At 41.1% G+C, this 25,153-nt stretch overlaps 1 protein-coding gene across 1 annotated transcript in view; it reads left to right on the top strand.

Annotated features, from left to right (window-relative positions):
* ches1 (checkpoint suppressor 1) overlaps positions 1 to 25,153 on the top strand; it is an 83,504-nt gene that overhangs the window by 46,888 nt on the left and 11,463 nt on the right. Inside the window, exons 3-4 of the mRNA XM_079255674.1 lie at positions 6,060 to 6,211; positions 17,192 to 17,250. Of these exons, the coding sequence (XP_079111800.1) occupies positions 6,060 to 6,211; positions 17,192 to 17,250 (211 nt within the window). The remainder of the gene's footprint in view (positions 1 to 6,059; positions 6,212 to 17,191; positions 17,251 to 25,153) is intronic.

Below are 25,153 nucleotides of genomic sequence, written 5' to 3'. Positions count from 1 at the left end.
GCGGCCCAATGTGCTAATCACATGAATCAACCATCCTGTCTATGGAATCTAAATCTTTTTTTTTCAGAATTCAATGTGAATTTGTTTAAAGTTCAAAAAATCCACATTGAAAACAATCATATTAAATGTTGCTGGAGTCCACCCAAACCGTGGATGTTGGATTTCTGGATTTCTGATTCTGCCTTCCCAGCCTCCATTCCTATTTATTGGGAACAAAGCAAGAGATTCCACAAGATGTACAGATTTCTGTTACTGGCTGAAGTTTCCCTGCAATCAAAGTAAACGTCTGTTTGGATCAGATACTTTTCATAAGTGGTAAAGTTTGCATGGCGAAATCTCTGACATGCAGAACACAAAAGTACATTTTGGCATTTTATCATTCCAAGAAAGATGGGAGTTCAAAATATCATGGAGCTTTTTCTGAGCTCTCTGGTACCCTTTAGGCTTCCTAATTTAACAAACCACGGCTCAGAATTTACTAAATCACATGTCAGACATTTTCAAGAAGTTTAAAAACTGATTTGGCCTCAGGGATGGAAAGTAACCTCTGTGCATTATAGGCATCAGTAGGGTGAACTTTTATTCATTGTTCAGCCACCTGAAGATAGTGTTGGGTAAATTCCTTCACTGTCACATCCCTAATATAGCTGCTAATGCTAACTGTCCTGAGAGGTTAAATTATCTTCTGTTTGAGTTATTTGTCTTGCCTCATGTTTTCTTCCTGAAAATTTAATAAAAAGCAAATTTGTCATTAAAATTCCGGAAATATTGTACCTAAAACAAAAAAAAAGAGTGAGAAACTGCTGTCAACGCGATCATTTATCTCAAATTACTCTTTTCTTATGGGCTCTAAGATGTGGGAGCCATACGTGTATTAAATAATATCAATACGACTAAGGATAAAGGCTGTGTAGATTACGTTCATTGTAGTGAAACAGGTGAGTTGGGAAAATATTGACCTGAGGTTGGTGTTTCTGCACCACCACTCAAAGTTTTCTCCCAAGTCTAGCTTTACGCTGTGTTTTTCAGCGTCCAATACGTTCTGGTAGTTACTTTTAATTGTACCAATCTCGTTCTCTTTCATGCTTGAGTCATGCAAAATGAATTTCCAGCCAGTAAAAAAAGCTGATTTAGGTCAGGCTTCCAGTTCTTTCCAAATTAAAGCCCCGTCTCTGCAGAGTTACTAGAACTAAATAGCATTTTGAGCCAAAAGTGATCAGCAGTGTTTTAGGCAGCTGAAAACTCTTTCAAGGCTCTGCAATTATAAATAAGTGTCTGATCTGAAGAAACTTTGAGAAAGGGGTCCATGGGAGGTCATATTGTTCAGTTTACTATCTTTTATGACATGATGCTGTGAGTCATACCTAGCAAGCCTTATTGTCACATGCCATATGCTGAGTGCAGCCTGAGGGCTGCAATTTAAGCTTCTGTACAGCTGCTACGTTCAAGTGTTCTTGGACAGGCTTCGTAGGTGTAAAAGGGAAAAAAAAAAGAAAATTATGCCACTGTGACAAGCCTAAAGGAAACCCACACGACCTTACTGAAGTTAATTGCTAAGCAGCAGTGGTGCTTTGGGAGACACTCAGTCCAGTTTCTACCTCTCACATCGTCAGTGTTGTAACGCTCCATGTGACATCTGCGTTGATGACTGGGATGACTATAATGTACGAAACTCTTACTGAAGGAGTCTTGTTGCAGCTGGTTAAATTAGTTGAAATTTACTTTACAACAGATGGGCTAATTTTTCAGACCAGCTGAAACAAGGAAAGGCCTCTTTGGAATTTGGAAAAGTCTTTAAAGCAGCAGTTTGTGCTGACAAGTTGATGGAGTTCACACTGTATTTATCTTTTAGCAATTGTGATTGTAATCACTGATGTAACAGAAAAGAAATGCAAAATGTGAAAGGGATTGCTGCCTTTACCGTTTTAACCCACACTCTAAGGCCTATTCATTGTAAATGGCATTTATTTTGTACAGAAATGGTAAAAGAAACATCTCCATCTGCATCATACTTCCACAGCATTTCACTGTTCATTACTAATCCTCTTTTTTTGTGTGTGTAGGTACAGTAATGGCAGACACTTGTAGCACAACTACTTAATCAAGCTTCAGCAAAGCCAGGATAAAGCATTAACACCAACTGTGGATGACGCTCATGAAAATGCATGCACTTATTATATGGAGATTGATGGTATAGGTTGAGTCATGCTGTGCGTATGAAGATATAGTTGATAACAAAACCTCTTATGCCGATGCTTTTCAGCAGAAATGTAGCTCTCATACATTATTTTTAACCCCATTTCAACACTTAAACGAGAAAAATTTCCTCTGGATGCCAATGGTTACAACTGTTGGCTCCAGTACATGGTTTAACTGTAGAAATGGCTCTTCTTATGCTTTGATTGGAACTCTATAGACACCTCCTGAGATCATAGAACTATTACCTATACATCTTTTTCTCATCGAATGACTACTTTACATCATATGGCTACTTTAAGGTAGTTAAATGTAGGTAGATGATATAAAATTTTGTAGCAATGTGGTGGGCATGGTCTGTAAAATCCATCCATCCATCCATCCATCCATGCCCAAAACTCTCCAGGTCCTCCGGGGGGGGGTTCATAGTGTTCCCAGACCAAGAGGGATGTATAATCCCTCTATTGAGTCATTGGTCAGGCCTGTTGTCTCTTCTGAGGACAGAAAAATCAGTGGGTTAGGAGTTCCACGGTTCATGTTCTTGGTGTGACAAGGAGCGAACCCCATTCCCAAACTACTCCCCAAACTACTGCAGGCAGAGGCTAATTTCCTAATCGGGATTGATAAAATTAAAAACAGTTTTTATTGTCATTGTTTCATGTTGTGTTAAAGCATCACCAAGGCAACCAGCAAAAACAAGAGCTATTAGAAAGTAGCGCTCAGACTCGCATGCTTGTTTAATGGTAAAAACGACAGCATAGTTTTGTTTGAACAGTCAACAAACTCCCAAGAATATGACCGGTTGAATGAAATGAGTTTTTTTCTCCCTTTATAATGTGACACTTCAATCCCAAAAGTCTTAACATATGGTTTAAATGAATGAGATGAAAATTAAGGGTTAAGACTAACTATATTGTGCTGTTTGGTATCTTCTCCTGTCAATTTCTTAAGTGAAGTCTAAAATTAGGTGTATATTCTAGCGTTCATTAAGCGAGTTGTGTGACAGGTAAAACGTGCGAGCGACAGGATAAGAGCGCGGCGGGAAAGCAGTAGCAGCCATGTGGTGTTACCAGCAGGGTCAGCGGCAGCAGGACTTTTTAATATCTCCCATTTCCAATGGAGGCCAGCCCCCATGGCTTATATAACACAGGAAACAGATGTTAGCAACTCGCACTCATCCCTGTCACGCTCTGCGACTCTACCCCCGCTTTTATCTTTCTTTTCTTTTTTCCCCATCTTTTTGTCTTTTACTCACAACCGAACATGTCCCCAGGCAGTTTGCAGCACGTATGTTTTCTTCATCATGAAAATACCTGTGCGTTTCTCCGGGACAATGAAAGCACTGCTGCTTAACTGATCTCTTTTAAGGCTTAATGCTGCTAAGGCTTGAGTTTTAAGTCTAATGCAGTGCATCGTCAGCTTTAGTTTCAGATTTTGAGGTTTTGCTGAGAGTAAGGGGGGGGAAGACCATTTGACATGTAGATTTTTTTCATGTCTATTTCTCCTTTTCTATGAGGTAAAGACAACTGATAGTGTACATGTTATTCAAATTGAGATCCAGTGGAGAAGTAAGGACTGAAAGTCTCAAAGTCCATCCCGATGGAGGTCGCCAATATCTTTTACATCTCTCATAAGATGTCAAACATGGACCTCACTCAAAAAACAAAATCCTGACATCATATCTTCTACCTTTCCTTCAACTTTGTGAATTTTCTCATTTTACCTTCTCTTGCTTCCATGATGCCTGTTGCCAAGGCGACTGCCACAACCCAGGTTACAGACCTTTCCTGTGAGATGCACCATGTGATTGGCCTTCTTTAGAAGAGGGGGGGGGGGGGGGTTTTCTCAAATTGAGCTTTTTGATTGGCTGGTTGCTTGGCAAAGGCAGGGGTCCCAGTAGGCAGAGATTCAGGAGAAAGCATTGATTTAATCGCCTGGCAAGCACACACTTTTCACATACATACATGCATCTATACTATATATATATATATATATATATATATATATATATATATATATATATATATATATATATATATATATATATATATATGCAGAGGCAAATGGTGGCAGACTGGAGGGGCAAAGGGAAATTTGGGCCCAGTGGGGGTCACCTCTGTGGGAGAGAGTTTATGTGTGTGTAATATCATGCTCTCCAGGAGAGGCGTCGCTGGCAGTAATAGAAGCACTCCCAGGAGTAGACCATGCTGGGTAATATCACACTCCCTAGGGAACTTGCCATACACACATTCACCCACACACAGACACACACACAAGCACACTTTGAGCAACATGGGGCACATATGGACTGTGTTCAACATTGCTGACATACTAATGCAAAGAGCCAGACATGGGGGTGTGGAGGGGGACACAAATCAGCAGTACACACACATGCCATTAGCTTCTTGAATTCTCCCAAGGTGAACAGCTGGACTGGGGTTGTAGATTTTGACTCAGATTGACTGGACATTCTGGGATCAGGGATGCGAGGATTCACTAGAGGTTCTGAATGGGAATGTTGTGTTTAAGAGGATACAGCTTGCATTTTCATGTAGGTGTTGTGGAAAAACATCTAAAAACATATCAGTTTTTAACATAAACGTTGACTTTATATGTTTTTTTTTTTTTAAGTTTGCAGAAGGTTTTACAGTGTTTTTGGCTCGACGGGTGAGAATAATGAGTTAGATTCACTGTCACCAGTGTTGTCAATCTGTTGAAAGGTTTTTAATTCCTGATGCAGAGATATTGTCACCTCATTTATATCAGTAGGTTGTTTCCATCTGAAGTACAGTTAATTTTTACTACATGGTCTTAAATTACAGTCCCACCTGTATGCCGTTATATAGTCATATAGTGTTTTGGAGAGGTATCTGAAAAGAGGACTTATGTTAAGTAACTATTTCATTTAGATTTCAAAATGAATATCAATTTTACATTTTATTTTATTTTATTATTCAGCTGTTGAATAAAGGCTGTTTGACAACTTGCAGCCTGTTTTCCCAACCAATAAACTATTATTTCAACTGAATATATCAGAAACTCCTTGTTAGTTGCTTTCAGGTGTGGCAGTATAATGCATGGAAATGTAAAAATTACCCTCTGAGTTGCAACTGTGTAACTCTTACTGTCATATGTACTTGTGTCATGTCAAAAAGTACAGCAGTGTAAGCTGAACACAGGGGCCAATGTTTCCTCCCTCTGTCCTGCCATTCTTTGCCTCTGCCGAGGTACAAGCCACATTGAGAAGGAAGGCTACGACAGTGAGAGAGACTGTGTTTTCATGGCGGTCTCTATAATCTGTTGGCTGGCTTCACTCAGTTTGGGAGCCGGCAGCTTCATTAGGTGAGGAGGAAGCAGCTTTGATCTAAAAATACACACCACCATCGCCTCCGGAGTGGAAAAAGTTAAAGAGTTTCCCTGTGTCTTAATCAGAAAAAAAGCTTTGTGATTTTTTGTTTTTTTTAACCCCTTTCCAAGGAAAAGCGGAGGATCGAAAAACAGCACGATGGCATTGAGGATGTGTCGATTCTCATTCCAGGGAGTGTTATCTATCTGGGGAATATGGGAATGTTTGTATAGCTGATGTTTTTTTGGGGGAAGTGAGGCAGTAATCTCCGTGTTTGAGTCGTTAGATGCACAGACTTGTTTTTCTCAAGGTCTTCCTCTCAGTGGGAATGCAGGATTGTTGTGTGTACAGGTGGTTTGATAAACAAGGTCTGGACTTTGAGCTTGTGTTTGGGCTGTCCACCTGGTAGCTCAGGTCAGCGTGCTGCGCTGTGTTTGTGTTGTGCCTTCAGGAGCTTGATAGCGCCTCCAGTAACATTTCTCTCTGTTTTTCTTTCCTTCTTCTTTCCTTGCTTCAGAGCATAGGTAAAGGCTCCCTGTGGTCCATAGATCCGGAGTACAGGCACAACCTGATCCAGGCACTGAAGAAGACGCCATACCATCCCTACTCGCCCGGGCTGGCAGCCCCCTCTACTTCACCACCCACTCTTCCACAGACATTTCACCACAGGTAAAAATGACCTCTGTGGTCCACTCTGATTGAGCTCTGTGGTGGCCGTTGCCATTGACGAGTCATTGACGAAGCCGCAATACTTAATTTGAAATTATGAATTAGATCAAACATCTCATGATTTTATATCGAAAATGCAGTAAATACACTTAACAAGTGGTATATTAAAATACTAAACTATCAATGAAGTAAATTTATCTTAAAAATCTTTAAAAACACATGCCGAAGCATTTAATAGCCACAAAGAGCAATGAAATTGTCCGAACTCTGCATTGAGAAGGTCAATCTGGGCTTACCTGATGCCGTATTAATGCTTTTTGTCAACTTTATAATTGTTTGAAAGTAGTTTTTACTTTTCCAAAACATAAATGGATAACATAGACTAAAGGAGAAAACTACTAAAGCTGCAGTCAAATGTAGGACTGTGAGGCAGGAGGCAGGGACAAGCTAAAGATGCTGCAACAGCATGAGTAAGTAAGTTCTTTACCCCAAACTAAAATACATAATGACAACAGATGAATTAGCTGAATAAAACTTGTATAAAACAGAGAAACCAGCCACGAACCAAAATGTTAACAAAACCCCAACATCACACAGTGAATAAGACCTTGTTAATAAGACTGAATCTAAGAGAAAAAAATATCAATCATGACACCAACTATAAAACTCAACGGTTTAAGAAAATAAAACAAGACCAGAGTTAGAACCCACAGGTTTTTACAGTGATAACTTTTGCATCATCACTACTCAATGATGTGCATAAGTCCTGATCATTGCGTCATGTTTTTATTCCAAGAAGCCAGGATGTTTCTATTTTACTTGGATATTCAGCTCCCTGGGATTTACAAATGCCTTACAAAACTTTTCTTTGGACCAGGGGTCCTCGAGGGCCACAATCCTGCAGGGTTTCCATGTATCCCTGTTCCAACACACCTGACTCAAACTAATCAGTCATTGGCCTGAACTTCATTGGCTGTTGATGGAAGCCAGGAGTGCTGGAACAGGGATACACTGAAAACCTGAAGGAAAGCGGCCCTTGAGGACCGACTTTGGGCACTACTGCTTTTGACATTTGCTGCTGTTTCACTCACTTTCAGTCCTTTTAACTAAGGGGTCTCAAACTCCAGTCTTCAAGAGTCACAAACCAGGAGGTTTCCATTATTTCCCTTGTCCAACACACATGACTGAAATCCAATCAAATCAAATCAAATTAAAGATACTTTATTTATGAATGGGTCATTGTGAGGAAGTTGACTGTAAGCTGTTCGATCCATTTGATTTAAATCAGATGTGTTGGACCAGGGAAACAACATAAACCCTGAAGGACTGGAGTTTGAGAACCTGCCGTGTACCAAGTAAGTTGACCATGACCTCTGAATCAATCTAAAAGGCATGATGAAGTTATATTAGCAGGAAAGGAGATAACAAACCACTTACATAAAACATAAAGTAATACATACATGTAAATATAAAAATAAACTACAAAAACGTCACCAAAAGGGAACAGAATGGTCAGTCAAAGCATTTGCTACCAGATGTGTCTAAAATTAGCTTCAAATCCTTCATTATGACCAGTTCTGTAAGATTCGACTGATGCCTAAATGATTTTTTCATTGTTCCATGAAGTGATAACAATAACTTCCTGTTCCTTTTACTTGAAAATAGGCATGTTGATAAGTTGGAAGCACACCCAGGATTCTTTAATGAGAAACAATATGCTAAAGCTTGAGTCTGCGAGAGGAGACTTGGCAATGAACCAACTTTTTATTATATCTTTAGGCACTTTGTTACGAGTAGTCTGTCGCAAAGATGCTTCTTTCCCATTTCCTCCGTTACAGCTACAGAAAAAGGCCAATGATAACAGAGTTTGACAGAAACAAGGTGATTCCCAAAGAGCTGTTAGCTGGAAACTCGACATACCTCAGCATGGTGTACAGTCTACGAAAACTGAGGAAACTGAAGGGTCGGAGGACAAAAGGAGGGTCAGGCCAAAAAAATAATTAATGACATTTAGGGAACATAAATATTGTGTCTGAAGTTGGTGTCTATAAGAAATTTTGGATTAAAAAAAATCCCAGAGAGATGCAGTCAGAAAGCCATTTTTAAGGAAGAAGTATGCCAGATGACACAAGAACTGGACTGAATATCAGTGGCAACAGGTTTCTCAGAACCACAACTTCAATATTATGGAAGCAGTGTCAGATCCTCTTGACTGAAACCAGAAAAAGGCCGAAAGCATCCACAGAAGAGCTTTGGAAAGCCCTTAAAGAAACCAGAAGAGCTTTTCTTGAAGAGTACTTGAAGAAATGACAAGAAAGCTTGTCTAAGAGCGTCAGACTGTGTTGAATAATCATCGTAGTTGTATCAGACATTCACTGGAATATATTGGAGAGTTTTTTTTTTTCTTCTAATCATCATTAGCTTGTCAGAATAAAACAGAAATAAACTGCATCACATGATGTCATGTCGTCATGTCCACATGTATATTTGCATCAAACAATCTTCACGGAGTCTTCAACTGCTTTCGAGCGACTTTGCCCGTTATGCTGACTTCCAACAAATAAGGCAGCATTGATTAATAATGGAGAGGAAATAAAAGTTCTGAGGATTAAATATTCTGATATAACTTGTTTTTATTATTTATCTCTTGTAAGTCGATCTTACAAGTGAATCAAAGAAAACCAATCAAATGAGGACATTGGTGCCAATATCCACTTATAACATAAAACCTACAGTGTACACTCATCTGCTTCCCTCTATCCTCTCCCCATCTGTCACTCTCTCTGCACCCACTTGCTGCAGGCGTTACAGCTGACCTCCTCCATCCTTTCTTTAAATCTCTTTTGCACGCTATTTTCATGCAACAACACTCTTGTCCCTCCTTCTATCTCCCTCCCCCTCAGGCTCATCGCAGGTAAAACGCTCTCTTTCTCTCCACATGTCCGCTCTATCACCCTCTCCCCCATCCCTCCTCTTCTTCTGTTCCTCTCGCTCCCTTCTTTCCTCTTTTAATATCCCACACACCCTCCCGTTCATCCTCAGGCATACATTGCAACTATGGAGGCGCCCTCTGCTCCATCTTCTTTATTTATCCCTGCTGTGATTTATCTCTCTCTCTCTCGCTCTCCTTTTCTCTCTTTCGCTCTCTCTCCATCACTTTATCATTCAATTAAATCCTCCTTTGTCTACATTCACTTTATTCTCCAACCTCTTGCTGTCCCCACACACACCTCTGCGCAGTGCAGCGGCATCCGCCTGCGTCGTTTCCTTTCCTCTCGCCTCTTCCTTTCCTGACCCGCTTCTCATTTCCCTCTGCTAACTTCCCGGCATCCTGCTCCGTCGACCATCCATCCCTGTGGATAAGTCAGAAAGAGGTACCATTAGTCCTCTTTTTATTTTCTTCTCTTCAGCTTCTTCCCCCACTCTCCCTCTCTTTCTGAACGCCCCACCAGCAGCAGCAGCAGGAGGAGTGGCGGCCCTCCACCCCGCTCCCTCAGCTGATCCAGGCAGGTTGGCTCGCAAAGCCAGCGGACTGTGTAAGACAGAATAATTGGTTCACCGTAAAATGTAAAAGTGTCATTTTGAACAATGAGGTATGGGGAAGTGGAACAAATTGGAGACTGGATTCGGAACACGAGGGTTTGAATGGGTGGTGAGGGGGTGTGGGGAGGTGCAGTGAGGAGAGGTCGGAGTACAGCCAGAGGGAGGGGGAGGAAGCATGGAGAGGTGAGGCTGTTCATTTGCATTGACACACATGCACTGTGGGAAATGAGAGTCGGGGAGGGCTTCTCCTAGAGAGGGGCTGAAGGTCCCTCGTGATGCAGCACCTGCACCGTGTGTGTTTGTGTTCATATGCTGTGAACTTCACTTACAACACATAATTATTTCATCTATAAAAGGTCCTTCAAAGGCTCCCATAGCAAAAGACACAGTGCCTGGTTTCCTCTGGCAATAAGTCCCAGCTCTAATAAAGAAAAGTTGAAAAGCTGTTAAATGATTTTTAAACTTGTCGCAGTTTAAATGCAGTTGATTCCAGTCGGTCGATTAATTTCTATTTGTAATTGTCAGTTGTTTGTGTCTGGAGGAGAGCTATGTTTTAAATGTAAAAGTTGCTGTTTTGAAATAATGGCGTAGCCCCTTTAAGTGCGAGTTGCAGGGAAAGAGAGAAGAACATTAGCTTGTCTAACCAGAAACATGTAGCTGTGGTCAAACTGCCTGTTTCGTGGTGAAAGTCCACAGCTGTTCTGGTCACAGCAGGGTCCCAAGTCTGCTTTTTCCACTGCTGGGTAAAGTGAAGAGAGTTAATCCTGAATCTGGCTGCAGCTTCAGTCCAGGAGGAATCATCTAATCGAAGCTGGAAAGTTTAACAGCTGTTTTTCTCCAGCAGTGAGGGAAAAGACCAAGACAGCACGGCTACTAAATCATCACAAAAATGTTGCACTTTAGGAGAAAAAAAAACATCAGAAAACGACTGGTTTTGTTGTTGCTGAACGTTTCATTGAGCATAGATGGTGCACCTGGTATGGCAGCTGCCTTTTAGAGAAAGTCTATAGCAGAGATGAACCCTGAAGTCCAGCCCTGTCGAGAGCTACTATCCTTCAGCTTTTAGATGCAGCCCTTCTCCATCTCACCTGTATCAAATAATTGGTTTATCAGGCCTTTGCAGAGCTGAATGAAATGCAGATAAGGACATTTAGCTATTTGATTCAGTTGTGGTTGAGAAGGTATGCATTTAAAATCGCAGGATGGTAGATGTCAGGGACCAGATTCGAGCACCCGATCCACTGCCTCGTGATGCAACAATCCCCTGACTTAAATCGCCCATTCCAAGTTGAAAGCCATTAGAAATATGCAAATTAGTAATAAACACAGATTTTGATGAGCTTTCAGTTGAATAAAAATAAATATTTTTATCAAATGTATGCAAGATTTTCTAGTATTTATTTTGATTTTTTTTTTTTTTATCAAGGTGGATTTTTGGCTCTTTTCTTGAACAATTTTAATGATAATATTCAACAAAACAGATTTAACTGAAAATGTTTTTTTCCTTTTCCACTACTGTGAGAGAGTAGCAGTGTTTCAGTTTCTCTTGTTTTTTTCTGTTTTCAGCTGATTCTGCCTTGAAAATTGACATCAGGTCCGTCAACAGAGCATTTATGCATTAAGACGGGTGTCCTTCATGAGATTATTAAAAAAAACAAAAAAAACAGCAATAAACCAGTTGAGTCAGTTAAAAGCACATTCTTGTTTACAATGAAGACCAGGCAAGAAGCAGTACAAGAAAAATGAAAAGACACACACAAACAAACAATACGTTATGATACTAATTTAAAACAGATTGTAAAAAGGCATAAAGATGCAACAGCTGTAGCTAAAAACAAGCTGCAACATTCACAGACTGCTTCCATTACAAAGTTGTTAAAGGATGGGAGCTTCTGCTGCAAGTGATTCCAGTTGTCTGCTGCAAAAAGCCGAGAAGATAAATGACTAAACGTAGGATGGACTGCGGCGATGAGCAGGTTAACGAAGCTACTTCCGAAAATGGTTCGGCTAGTCTTATAGAATTTGAATGAGTGAAAATGCAATGCTGCTTGGCCACTTAAGGTTTTTATATATGAGATCAGGTGGGAAGAAAACGGTAATGAAAGTGTGGGGAAAAAAAAGCTGAACATTGCAGACATCATTGTGTAAATGTATAGTTTCTTTTTATATTTTTAGATTAAAGTTATCAGGCGTTTTCTTTTCTAAAAACCAACAGCAGGGCAAACCTCCCATACCCCGACTACTGTTGCATTTCAGGCGCGTGCAGTGATCGCTAGGGTTAGGTAGGCAGGCAGTCGCAAATTGGACTTCACACACAAATGATCATTTAAATGTGTAGGCAGGTAAGTGCCTGCCTAATCTAACGCAATCAAGATTATAGGACACCAAAGCTAGCCAAGTGATTCAAAAGCAGTCCCCAAACAATATAACTTTAAATGTCAAGATAACCAGTAGCGTATGTTGATATTTTTTCTCAAAAGAAAGACATTGAAAGTTGTTTAAGCCTTTTTAGCAGGTCATTCCTCTGGTGAAAATGTTGTGAAAATGTCAACCAACTTAGAGACCGAAGCGCCAGTTTGCTAATCCTTTTGAACGTACGTAGACCATTGGCAAAGTACAGTCATGTAAAAAAGCAAGGTAGCGATTGTTACACACCACTGCAATGATATAAGAGGAAAAGGCAGAGCAGGACTGTGCCTATGGACTCGACCGTACAGCGCAAGGGGGAGTTGTGCAGCTTCTCTGCCTGGCCAGGAGGAGGTGCTGTTGAGTCATTATTATTTAGCTTTGTAAAGCACTAAATGCCATCAGTTTCAAACCAATAGATACTACAACCTTTAAGAAATGTATCATCTGAAAGATTATATTAAAGATGATTATTGAAGAAAGTAAAAAAAATATATATAAATTAATCGTTAAAATGGAATGATTACATTTTTTTCCTTCTGCCTTGGGTTGGCACTGCCTACCCTGCCTACCTGGGCTGCACACCACTGTTGCATTGGGGAGGGAACAAAATTCTTGGATCCAGATCTAGAATCGGGTTGCCATGAAAAGTTAATCACTTCCAAGTTGGACCATGCCCCACTCTGTCCAAAGCTCATTGAGTAATCCTGTTAACAAACAGACAAACAAACTGAATCCAACCACATAACCTCTCTGGCAGAGGTAATGAGCCATTGTCTGAATAAATATGTGCTGATCTGCTTACAGACTGAAGGATGTTTTCCTTCCACTTGTCTGGTAGAAATCACGTCATTCCCTCAACAAATGTCTAAGATCTCAAAACAGAGATTCACAAGATGCGACAGAAGCGTCTCACTTTGATTCATCTGATCTTTAGTTTCATTTAACTTCATTAGAAAAGATTAAAGACTTGATTAACAAGAAAATCTTGCTAAATGAAACTTGAATAAGAAATTTAGAAGAAAATGCTTGATGATTGAGAATAGTGTTGAACTAAAATGTGCTTCCATCTAAGACACTTGAGCATCCTTACATGTTCCAAAGCCACTGGGTGTTTAAATGGTACAAAGCTAGTTGAACAATTTACGGTGCGCTTAGGAAATTGCCAGCAGCAACATGCAACACAAACGAGTAAATCTGACAGAAATTTTTAGCTTTAGCCCTTTTACTTAGTTTCTTATTGCACTTAGTTGTGTTAAATAAAGAACTGTATAAAGAACTGAAAATAAATATTTAAATTTCATTTAATTTAAATACATTTAAAGGTAATTTTAGAAAATACTATTACTTCACATTAAGGTTGCCATGATATGAATATCTGATTTTCACCACACAATTACTGGAATTAAAAAAAAAAAAAGATGCTATTACTATATCAATTAAAAACTCAAATAAAGAAGAGAGCGTAAGAAACTAAAAAAACAAAAACGTCAAATAAAAACATTCTGCGATAAATAAGGTTTTGGCTTTATCATCTAACATAAAATCACCATATTATTTTTTGAGCAGTGTAAAAAAAAGTTTGGAAATGTTTTTGGCAAATTATTTAACTCCTTTAATTATTATTATGAATTGGTATTGTGTTATACATAATTAGAAAGCCTGATTATTCCCCTGTACTGTACATTATAACATTTAATCCTCATGTTTCCGTGGAACAAGCAACACGGCTAAATGTGGAACGAGTGCCTTAAAAAAAACTTGCCATTTATATTCACTACTATCCCATCTTATTCCCTCAGATCCTCTTCGTCTCTCCTCTCCGTCCCCTCCCCTCGCCTCGTTGCCATGGGAACACAACTTTTAGCTCTTCTCCAAACTCACCTGTTCAGTCTCACCTATAACCTCTAATCTTCCATTCATCTGTCTGACTGCTGCATTTCTACTGCTGTTTACTAACATTTACTATTATTTTGTATTGTCTTTCTATCTCTTTACTTTGATTTGTTGTTAGTAATTGTAAAGTGGCATTGAGCTTCCAGAAAGATGCTTCTTATAATTATTATTACTTATTGGATAATTTTATTCATTTTGCACCATCAGTTATGTGTGGAAGATCCATGCACAGCCACAACAGCCTGGCACCTCCTCCTGCTGGTCACCAGTCTGGCCACATTTAGCTGTGGGATGGCATCCCATTCCTCAACCAGGAGTTGATGAAGGTCAACCAGCATGGTTATATTGGTCACTATGGTGTATATACAGCACACCCAAGCTGGCAAGAGAATATTGCAGGGGGATTCTGGGACACTTTTTGAGGCGCTACCCACACGTTTAGCTATGTTGCTCTTTCCAAAGAGGCAAGATGTTTGCAAAGTAGATCTCATTGTAAAGGTGGCTAATCAGTCTTTCCACTTATATGTAATACAATAAGAATAGTTATTATTATTATAGGGGGGAAAAAATCCTATATAATGTTAACTAACTGTTTTTAAGGTGTATTATCAAGACAGTGTTACAGCTGAAAGCCAGAATCGCTACTCTGTGTGTTTCTGAAACTTTTAAAGAAGACTCGCTGAGATGAATCTCGCTGGGTAAATACTAAAAAACGCATGCAAAGATACAAATGTTGGCGTAAAATATTTTCTGCTCCCGTCTTGTGTTCAAGAGCTCAAGTCCAATCAATATAACATGATATCTCTCTCAAGAGCTCTCACTTTCAAGAATATTATGTATGAAGTGTAATGACCATGAATGGCTGCACAGCATGTCTATTATGTTAAGGTCAAGGACTGTCTGCAGCAGTTGAACGCAGAGAATGAACGTAGAGGATGATGAGGATAGATAGCGAGGAAGTGCTGGAGGAGAGGGGAGCAGGAGGCTAAGGAGTGGTGTTGGAAGGAGTTCCAAAAGGAGCACTTCTTTGTCCTCTGCTGTTTGTCGCTCACACCTCCCGCTTTTTTCATGGATTGTAATAACTCACACTGCACCGGTCGACCCCCACGTGCAGCTCCAGCTCACGGGATGCGCGTCTGGGAGTGTGTGTTTCTGAGCAGATGTGTGTTTCCGATGCACGAGTATAAGTGGATGCGTCTGGTGTGTGTGAGAGCGAGAGAGAGAGAGGGAGAAAGAGACGGAGCATGCTGGGTAGGAGGTCAGCTCCGTGGTGCATTCCTTCACACCCCATCAGCATCTGGATGAGAGGAAGAAGGGAGGGAAGAATAGATGGAAGGAGAGCGTCTCAAGGGAGGATGAGGAGGAGTGCTTTTCATTCCTCTTTCTCCTGCCGCTCTCCTTTTTTTTCCTCCCATGCAGGAAATAAAAAGAAAGATGCCGGTAGATGATGTTGGCTGTGGGAAAGAGGGAGGGAGGGGAATATACCGTCGCCCACTACATTTAATGCACAGGGTCACCCTGGCAACAGGAATGCCACCATGGCAACACATGTAGTATAAGTCAGGTGCTGTCACGCTGTGAAGCCATTTGTTGAGAGATGGGAGGAGAGGCGGAAAGAAGGAGTGAAAAAAAAGAGGGGAGAATGAGATGGGTGGTGGAGGGGTGGTAGGGAAAACAGACAGGCTGTTAGCGCAGGAAAAATATGTTATCGCCGTGGCAACGCAATGTGGCAACTCTCCATAGCAACAGCAGGTGGCTCAGGGCTGAAATTTGCGCTCGCTGCTTTTGCTTTGCTTTTACTGCGTGTGTGTATGTGTGTGTGTGTGTGTGTGTGTGTGTGTGTGTCCGTCTTTCCCCCTGCATCTGGCGAGGTGAGAGCAGCATCACGAGTGCGGACATCCAAATCCTCTCATTCAGCAGATTAGAGCGACATAAAACACAACTGGCGTTACAAAGGAAAGTCTGCCGATGAGTGGAAACAAGTGGGATGCTTTTTCAGAGTTCACAGCATCTCCAGGTGTCTGCTGTCCTGTTTGTGCGTGTGTGTGTGTGTGTGTGTGTGTGTGTGTGTGTGTGTGTGTGTGTGTGTGTGTGTGTGTGTGTGGCTGTACATATAGTATGACCAAAGCCATCAAAGCTTATCCATGTTGTCTCTGGCTGTCCTAAAGAACAGCCTGTCTGGCTACAGAGGACGGAAAAAAGAAAGAAGCTGTGAGTCTAATGGAGAGCTAAAGTCCACTCAACCTGGAAAAGCTCTTACAGCCTCTTTCTCCTCTCCATCCATATCCCTGCATCTTCCTCCATCTATCTTAGAATTATGGCTCCAGCAGCAGAACTGTGCCTATTGTGGGTTTTTTTTTTTTTTTTTTTGTCTGCGTGAGCGGATGTGTGAATGAGGATATCTCCGTCTATGTGAGAAATGCTGTCATTACCTCCCTCATTAGTGGTGCAATGATCACTTAAAGTGAGTCTTCAGCTTTGTGTGTGTATGTGTGTGTGTGTTGGTAGATTTTGTTTTGCTGCCTATGTGGGGTCCAAACCCTGGGAATCTATTAAGCTTGACAGCTTTGTGTGCACTGAAATGTTTGACCCAAGTTTGAGTGATTGCTGCAGGATGGAGCATTTAGGGTTAATATCGGGGTTAGATGCCTCTGGGAGTGGATTATATCACTTAAGAGTCCCGATAAATCAAGAAAAACCTAGATGTGTGTGTGTGTGTGTGTGTGTGTCTGCAGCATGCCTGTGTTTTAATGTGTCACCCTGTATGCACATGTGTCTTAAACATGCCTGCGTGGCACGAGCGTTAAATGCTTGGCATTGGTGACGGTTGTGTATGAATGGACCAGTGGAGGGCGGTGGGGGGTTGTCATGAGAAATTACCCCCATGGACTACAGCGTCGAGGCTGTAATTCTCTGAGGTAATCACAGGGAATAATGGCAACAGTGGGACACCCGGGATTCTAATCACTATAATCAGAAGCATTGGCTTATGGGCTCAAATTCCTGCCTCGCTATCTGCCTCCCGATGAAGCCGGCTGGGCTGCTTGGCTGCCGCTACGTGATCAAATGATTGACCAGTTTTTTCCTTTTCTCTCACCCCCTCCCTGCTTTTCTCTTTACTTCTTTCTCTTCTAGTCCTCCATTGTGGTCGGGGAGTCCCCTCTTCAGAAAGAACGGAGGAGTTCTCCTACAAGGTACCGTTTTCACCTCCAAGTCTTGTACTCTGTGTGTGTGTGTGTGTGTGTGTGTGTGTGTGTGAGAGAGAGATCTGCCTGTTTCTTTCTGTTTTTCTCCCTTTCTCTCTGTCTTGCCATCTTCTCTCGTCCTCCCCTCCCTCCACCCTCTACGGATGTGCCAACTCCAATCATCTCAATTCCAAATCCCTCTTTTTAGAAGCGCACCTTGAGAATACCGAGCGCCGAGTTCTGACACTTGGCTCGCCGCCAAAGAGGGATGCTTTTTTTTTCTGCAGAGGCGTATTTGAAAGTTTGTTTTTTTTAAAAAAAAAAAAAAAAAAAAAAAGAAGTGATTGAGATACAATAAGCGAGAGAGAAAAGAAAGGGGGGGGGGGGGGGGGGGGAAGCTGAGCTTCAAAGCAGAGATTTGGTTGCAATCCCATCGCTTCCTCCCTTCATTCATCATAACATATGTGCAGTCTCACTTCCTTTTTCCTCATATTTCCCATTATTCCTCTCGTCTCCTCTCGTCCTCCTCTTCCCACTGACCTCCTCTCTGGTGGCTGGACGGCAGTTTAAATCGACATTCAATCCCAATCAGGAAGCACTCCGGGAGCTAGCTGGGCCGCCGAGCCATAAATGGAGGGGGAAATGGATACATTAGGCGTCTGCGGCGAGCTCTCTATCGCCGCTGATAATGGAGTAGTAATGGTCAAGGAGCCGGGGTTGGAGAGAGTGCCTGAAAACCTGGACTCCCTCTAGACGTGCACACTCTTGAGTGATGTGTCTGAGCAGCTGGACGAGATGGACGGATAGATAAAAAGACAAGTCTTGGACAAAGGAGGACAAGAAATTGGAAAGTTTTTCATTTTTGTGAAAGGAGAAAGCTCGAGAATGGTCAGGGTTGATATTTAGAGGCAGAAGGGTGAAAGAAAGTTGTGACGGGGGTGAAAGGAGCTATAAGATGCCGTAGGATGGGGGCTGTTAGTTGCCACAGTTACCACTTCCACCTCCCATTCCCAGAGCTTCCAGAGATGTTCTGCTCTTCCCCGTTTTTTTGTCTCTCAATCACCCAGCAGCATTAATACACACAAACACTAAATTACCTAAATTATTGGGACACCCCATCAAACTGTTGAATTAATCTGATCTATTCAGGTCTATAAGGACATGGATCAGCCTGGTCGGTGTGGAGGAATTTGATTGGCCTGCTTGAGAGTGGAGGCTGCAATCTAGGCCATCTCATCCACCATCAGTGCCTGACCTCAAAATATTGACTTTTGGAAGAACAGTAAAAGAAATTCCCATAAACACACTCCTAAACCCTGTGGAAAGCCTTCCCAGAAGAGTTGAAGCTGGTATAGCTGCAAAGGGTGATCCAACACCATATGAAACGCTGTGATTTAAGATCAGGATGTCTCAGATGTCCTTATAGTGTATTTGAAATAGCTCTTGTAATATAAACAATTGGTAACTGAGTGCTCAGCTCACCTCCTGTATCATCACACAGCAGGGATATTTGTTTCAGTCCTACAAGGGCCGCTTTCCAGCAGGTTGTCTATGTATTCCTGTATTCCTGCTTTAACACACGTGAATCAAATTCAACGGCTCTAAGGTTGCATCCATATCAGGAATGTCCGCTAGCCTCAGACAGATTCGGGACTCGGCTCAGTTGTACAGGGTTTTTTCAATGCAGACTGAGATCGTGTTCAGGCTGCATTTTGGTCAAAAGAGACAAACCTTTACAATAATATATCCCCATTCTCACCAAAGATGGAGAAAAAGAGCGGTACAAGACTCGCATGAAGAAGAAGATTCCATTGAAAAATAAACATGGAGCAAAAAACTATTGCTGTTTTGGGTTTTATTTTTTGTCTTATATAATTATACTGCAGAAATACACTGGAAGCAGTATGACCAACAAACGAGGCAGAAGACAAGCGCCATGTATATACTCACAATGCAATGTTACGGGAAATGCAGAAGTAATTAATTTTGTTGTCCGCTTCTTGTATTCGGTCTGCTAGAAACGGACTTAGACCTACGTTTGTTGGTGAATCGAGTCTGCATCTTTGCTCCAAATCAGAATTCGTTTGGCACATTCACAGCTCCCCAAATGAAGCGGACTTTCCGAGCAAACAGACGAGGATTCAAATCAAAAAGGCTGATGTGAATGTGTCCTACTGGTTCTGCACAAAGATTCATTCATTTGAAACAGCTTTGTTGGAGCAGTATTACATGGAAAACCTGCAACATTGTGGCCCTTGTTGGACCGAATTGAGTACTTCTGTCATACAGTTTCTCCATACTTGTACTGATGGGTTTTTTTCTTGATGGGACTGTAAACTCATGCTAAACAAATCACATTTAAGTTAAAAACTTTCAACTCCTACAAAACCGACATGGGGCTCGTCTTTAGCTAATGTCTCTTAGATGAGGGCCAAGATTTGCTCTTTACATCTAACTTCAGACCTTAACTCACAACAGAGCTGACTCCTGATTCATGGATGTACCTTCTGTCTTTGTTGTTTCGAATGTTTCTTATATTTTCACATCACACACTTTGTACCACTTTGTCTTCTTTAGTTGTCTTTTTTGTTCTTAAATTGACACCATGTTGTTTTTTTTTTTAAATTTATTTTTGTTTTTTATGTGTGTGTGTGTGTGTGTGTGTGTGTGTGTGTGTGTGTGTGTGTGTGTGTGTGTTTGTGAATGTATACCACCCAATCACAACCCAATACAAGTAATTTTTTGTTAAAAGTCCTCTTTTTCCAGCTCAACTCCTCATTCATCACCAATTGGTATGTCTAATTTTAACCATACTTTTAACAGGTTGGTGGGTGTTAATTTGGTTGGTAAAAACACTTTTCCACCAGGTACAGACTAGAAGAAAATGGTCACATATTGAGACAGTACTTATAAACTATACTTATATCGTTGATACTAAAGTCAGTACCCATCCCTACGCACAAGCCTCAAAGTTCACCGTTCAGTTGTCCAGAAAATAGAAACTCTGCTTGGTCTAAGTCAGAGATCACCAACTGCTGACTCCTTGGTCCAGTGTCCTGCAGGTTTTAGAAGTTTACCTGCTGCAACACACCTGCCAAATTAAAGGATCATAAAGAGAATTGCTCAAAACTTGACAACCAGATACATTTAGTTTGGATAGGTTTCTGGCAGCAGGGAAATGGGTAAATCCTGCCGGACCCCGGCCCAGAGTGGGTAATCCCTGATATAAGTGGTCTCTTTTTAATATTTGAATAGGAAATTTACATCAGCTGCAAAATGATATTAACCTAGGGCTGCATGTAGCTCAACTGGTTGAGCAACTGCCTCATTTACTATGTGTGACAGCAATATTTCAACCAGAGCTGCTCAGAACCAGCCCCGGTCTGATTCCCGGCCTGTGACACTTTGCTGCATGTCACTCCCTACTCTCTATGACCCCCTTTTCTGTTGAGCTACGATTAAGAAAAGACAATTTGAGACCAAAGATCCTTTAAACATGTTATTAATAGGGCTGTGACGAAATGCTTTTGTACCGATTCTATTGCAATTTCTTTGGGTGCCGATTCGATTTAAATTGCGATTCTCACAATTCTTCGATATTGCTCATTTTTGTAGATTAAAAACAAAATAAATGTACAAAACTTTTTTTTTTTTTTTGCTCGTCACTTTTCTAGATTTCAATTAGGAAAAAACAACACAGTAGCCAGACCATCAATCTGATAATATCAATGCCCAGGAAGACGAGTAAAAAGATCAATAAAAATTTTTTTATTATGGATTATATTTATTTGTTTGAAATAAAATCCCTTATTTAACAAAAATAGATTTTAAAATTATGAAACAAAAAAATCCTGATTTCCGATTTTTCTATTCGACTTTCCCACTCCTAGTTATTAATCTGTCAGCCATGAAGTAAATATCTGTCGACTAATGATATCTTTTTACCTGTAGCAAAACATTTTTAAAAAAAATTGCTTTACTGCAACTTTAGACACCAGCAGTTATTTAAATAAACAAACTTACTAAAGCAAAATCATTGCAGAGACAAATATAAAGTAAAGTTCTAGTAAATAAATAATTTGATTTATCTCAAATGGCAACACAACTAAATGTTTCCTACTGGTGAGTTTATGAATAATGTGAGAATATGTACAGTCATCCCTCATTCTTTATATTCTTTTCTCAGACTTGCTGTTTTGTTTTGTTTTTTTCCTCATTTCCAGTCCAGTCCTTGTACCTGACCATTTTCAGAGAAATGTGATTTTTATTAAACATCATACCTCTGAGCTAAAAATCATTCAGGCATAAAAAAGCACCATCATGCTATCAACCGGCATTATGTTGACACATAAAAGACAACTTAGCAAAGAACCAGATTTAAGTGGTATTTTTTGACACTTTATTACCAGCAGCCTGTCAAGAAGATGCATTTATCTGTTTCCTTTTCTTTAGTTGTGGAACAAAAACACCAAAGCCATCACAGTTCAGCAGACTTGGAGAAATATTTTTGCATCAACAATGCGATTCCTAAAGAGCTATTGGCTGAAATGTTGGAATATTTCAGTGCAGTGTTCACTGTGTCGTTAAACAAAAGTGATCCGGACAAAAGTTCAGATCATTTCAGTTTCTTTTCCATTTGCAGCATAGAAAAAACACATTGCAAAAACAGTTGCAAGAGCTCAAACAAACACAGCAGACAAAACATTAAGCCAAAAAAGAGATCTTTATGTGGAGTTAGCTTTTCTTGTTTCTTGGTTTTTTTTTTTTTTTTACAAATTTTGCTGCTAAAGCTTCATGATTTGTTGTTTCTGCAGCACGGACACTGTAATTCTCCATAGTTGACTTTGGACTTCCCTGCGATAGGAACATGGCCACAATTGATTTCAATTCAATTCAGCACCCCTCCACAACAATGTTGTCACAGGGCACTTTACAAACACATCATTTCAACCCAATTCATACATAACCTATAATAGAAACCAACTGATTGCATCGAATTATGACTTCGATCCAATCCCTCATCCTGAGCATGCACGAGGCGACAGTGGGAAGGAAAAAAACTCCCTTTTAACAGGAAGAAAACCTCAGGGATGGCAGTCATCTGCCTCGACTGGTTGGGGTGGAGACGACAGGAAAGACAGATCAACATGTACAACTGCATTTATTCAGGAAGACCTGCGGAAAAAGGAGAAATTGTTAGAGATGGCAATAATGTCATATATTTATACATTCATACATTAGAAAAATGGAGCATGGTACTTCTCAGTGCATTAGGTAACGTCCCCATTGTTGTAAAGGTTGGCTAGACTACCCATAACTATAAGAGCAAAGAGGATAACCTGGACAGTTGGGTCCCGTACACGCAGACTCCAACTCAGGAGATGCTCATATCCTAACTATAAGAATCATGAAAAAGGAAAGTTTTCAGCTCGATCTTAAAGGTGTGGAGGGAGTCTGCCTCTGAACCCACAGTGGGAGCTGGTTCCATAAGAGAGGAACCTGATAGCTAAAGGTCCTTCCTCCCATAGTACTCTTTGAGACTCTGGGAACCACCAGTAAACCTGCAGCCTGAGAGCGAAGTGCTCTATTTAGAATATATGGAACTATGAGATCTTTTATGTACACTGGAGCTTGGTCATGGAGAGCTTTATATGTGAGGAGAAGAATTTTAAATTTTATCCTGAATTTAACAGGGAGCCAGTGTAGAGAGGCTAAAACTGGTGAAATATGATCTCTCCACATCAGAACCCTCACTGCAGCATTTTGGATCAGCTGGAGACTTTTCAGGACATATTTGGGACAACCCATAAATAAGGAATTGCAGTAATCCGGTCTTGAAGTAATAAAGGCATGGACTAGTTTTTCTGCATCTTTCTGAGACAAGATGCCCCTAATTTTTGCAAAATTATGCAGGTGGAAGAAGGCGGTTCTAGAAACCTGTTTTAAATGAGAGCTAAAGGACAAGTTCTGGTCAAGAATAACTCCAAGGTTTCTCACAGTGGTACTGGAAGCCAAATTAATGCCATCCAGATAAATTACATAGCTAGATAATTTTCTCCTAAGTTTTTAAGTAATTGATCCATCTACTATTGGCCAAAGCCTGATCAGAAATGCTTTGCCATGAAGAGTGTCAGCTAAAAAGCCATTTATAAAGAAGACAAATGGCAAGAAAATGCTGATGAATGCCAAATGGCCAAGAACTGGACCGAAAATTAGCAGCAACAGGTCTGTTGCTACTGAGGACTGCTATAAGGAATCCCCAAAATAAAGGTGCTCATCCTGAATATTGGCTTTCAAGCTCATTTGAACTTTGCAATTTCTATTCATTGCTTTTATATACTGTATTTGCATTTATATTTTCACAACTCAATCAATCACTGCACCTACTTCCTAAAACGGAAATGAGGGGCTCAACATAGCTTTTTCACATCAGCTGCTTGCACAATAAGTAATTCTCCTCCTCCTAAATGTAATGCATGATTGTTTTTTTCCAGTAGCAGACTGATGAAAACAGCTTTTAAGTTGCCTGTGATGGACTGGCGACCTGTCCAGGGTGTAGCCTGCCTCTCGCTCGATGATGGCTGGGATAGTCTCAAGCTTCCTCTAGGAATAAGTTGTATAGGACATAAATGAATGAATGAATGAACTTTTTAGTTAAATTACACCTTGAAATTCTGAAGGAGTCCACATCATCTTAGGTTCAGAACAGACTAAGTGTCGTTAAAAGTGTGTTGCTTGTTTAAAAGGCTTATTAAGTTACAGGACTCAAATGATGCTTATGTTTTGACTTCCCTCTGCAAGTAATATCACATGTCAGTCAGCAGAGCACTTAGTGTCAGATAGACAAGCCAGTTAGCCATCCAGTTAAACTTCCAGCAACTTCATCCCACCAGCGATCCAGCCTGTCAGTCAGGCAGCCAGTCAAGCAGCATTAGTATGCAACCGGCCCTCAGACTGCTCTCAGTTTAACACACAGCAGCCAGGCAGGCAAGTAGACATGGAAGAGGTGTTCTGACTGAACGAGAGGCCACTTTCAAACGGGTGCTTTCTGAAGCTCTGCTGGGAGCGACCTCTGAACCTTGTGACTGTATGTATGTATGTGTGTGTTTGTGCAGTCCTCTGCTGGCTGTGCAGAGACTGCAGCCTGCAGAACCATGTGGAACACATTTAACAAGGGAGCAGAGGAGGGTCGATGGCTTCGGGTTTGGGGAGGGCGGGGGGCAGATTCGCCCTGGAAGAAAAAAGGATGCAGCAGGCGAAGATGCAGGAAGCAGACTAGAGCAGCTGACCACAGGAGAAACACGATACAGGATATTTTTTTCTCTAGGAAAAAGTCATAGATGCAGAAAGGCACCTTCTCATGTTGGCTCATCTGAAGAGTTTTTCTTTGATCCGGCGCCGCGCTTACGGTACTGCGGTACTATGCTGCACTTACCATGCTGCGCTTACTGTGCTATGCTTACCGTGCTGCACTTACCGTGATATGCTTACGGTGCTGCGCTTACGGTGCTATGCTTACGGTGCTGCACATACCGTGCTATGCTTACCGTGCTGCACTTACCGTGCTATGCTTACGGTGCTGCGCTTACGGTGCTATGCTTACGGTGCTGCGCTTACGGTGCTATGCTTACGGTGCTGCGCTTACGGTGCTATGCTTACGGTGCTGCGCTTACCGTGCTATGCTTACGGTGCTGCGCTTACGGTGTTGCGCTTATGGAGCTACGCTTACTGTTCTGCACTTACGGGGCTGCAACTACAGTGGTACGCCTGCAAAGCACTTCCTGGCCTTTCTCTGTTTAGTTTTCCACCTCGTCTCCACAGCATATGTCCCAGGCTTTTACCTGCAGAGACAGCATCCATGCTGAGTTGGAGATATGAGTCACCTCTATACATAGAATAACAGCAGGATCGA

Source organism: Telmatherina bonti (genome assembly GCF_933228915.1).
Source record: "Telmatherina bonti genome assembly, chromosome: 16".
NCBI classification, from domain to species: Eukaryota; Metazoa; Chordata; class Actinopteri; order Atheriniformes; family Telmatherinidae; genus Telmatherina; species Telmatherina bonti.
Note: the sequence above shows the minus strand (reverse complement) of the source record. Positions and strands in the feature narration are given on the sequence as shown.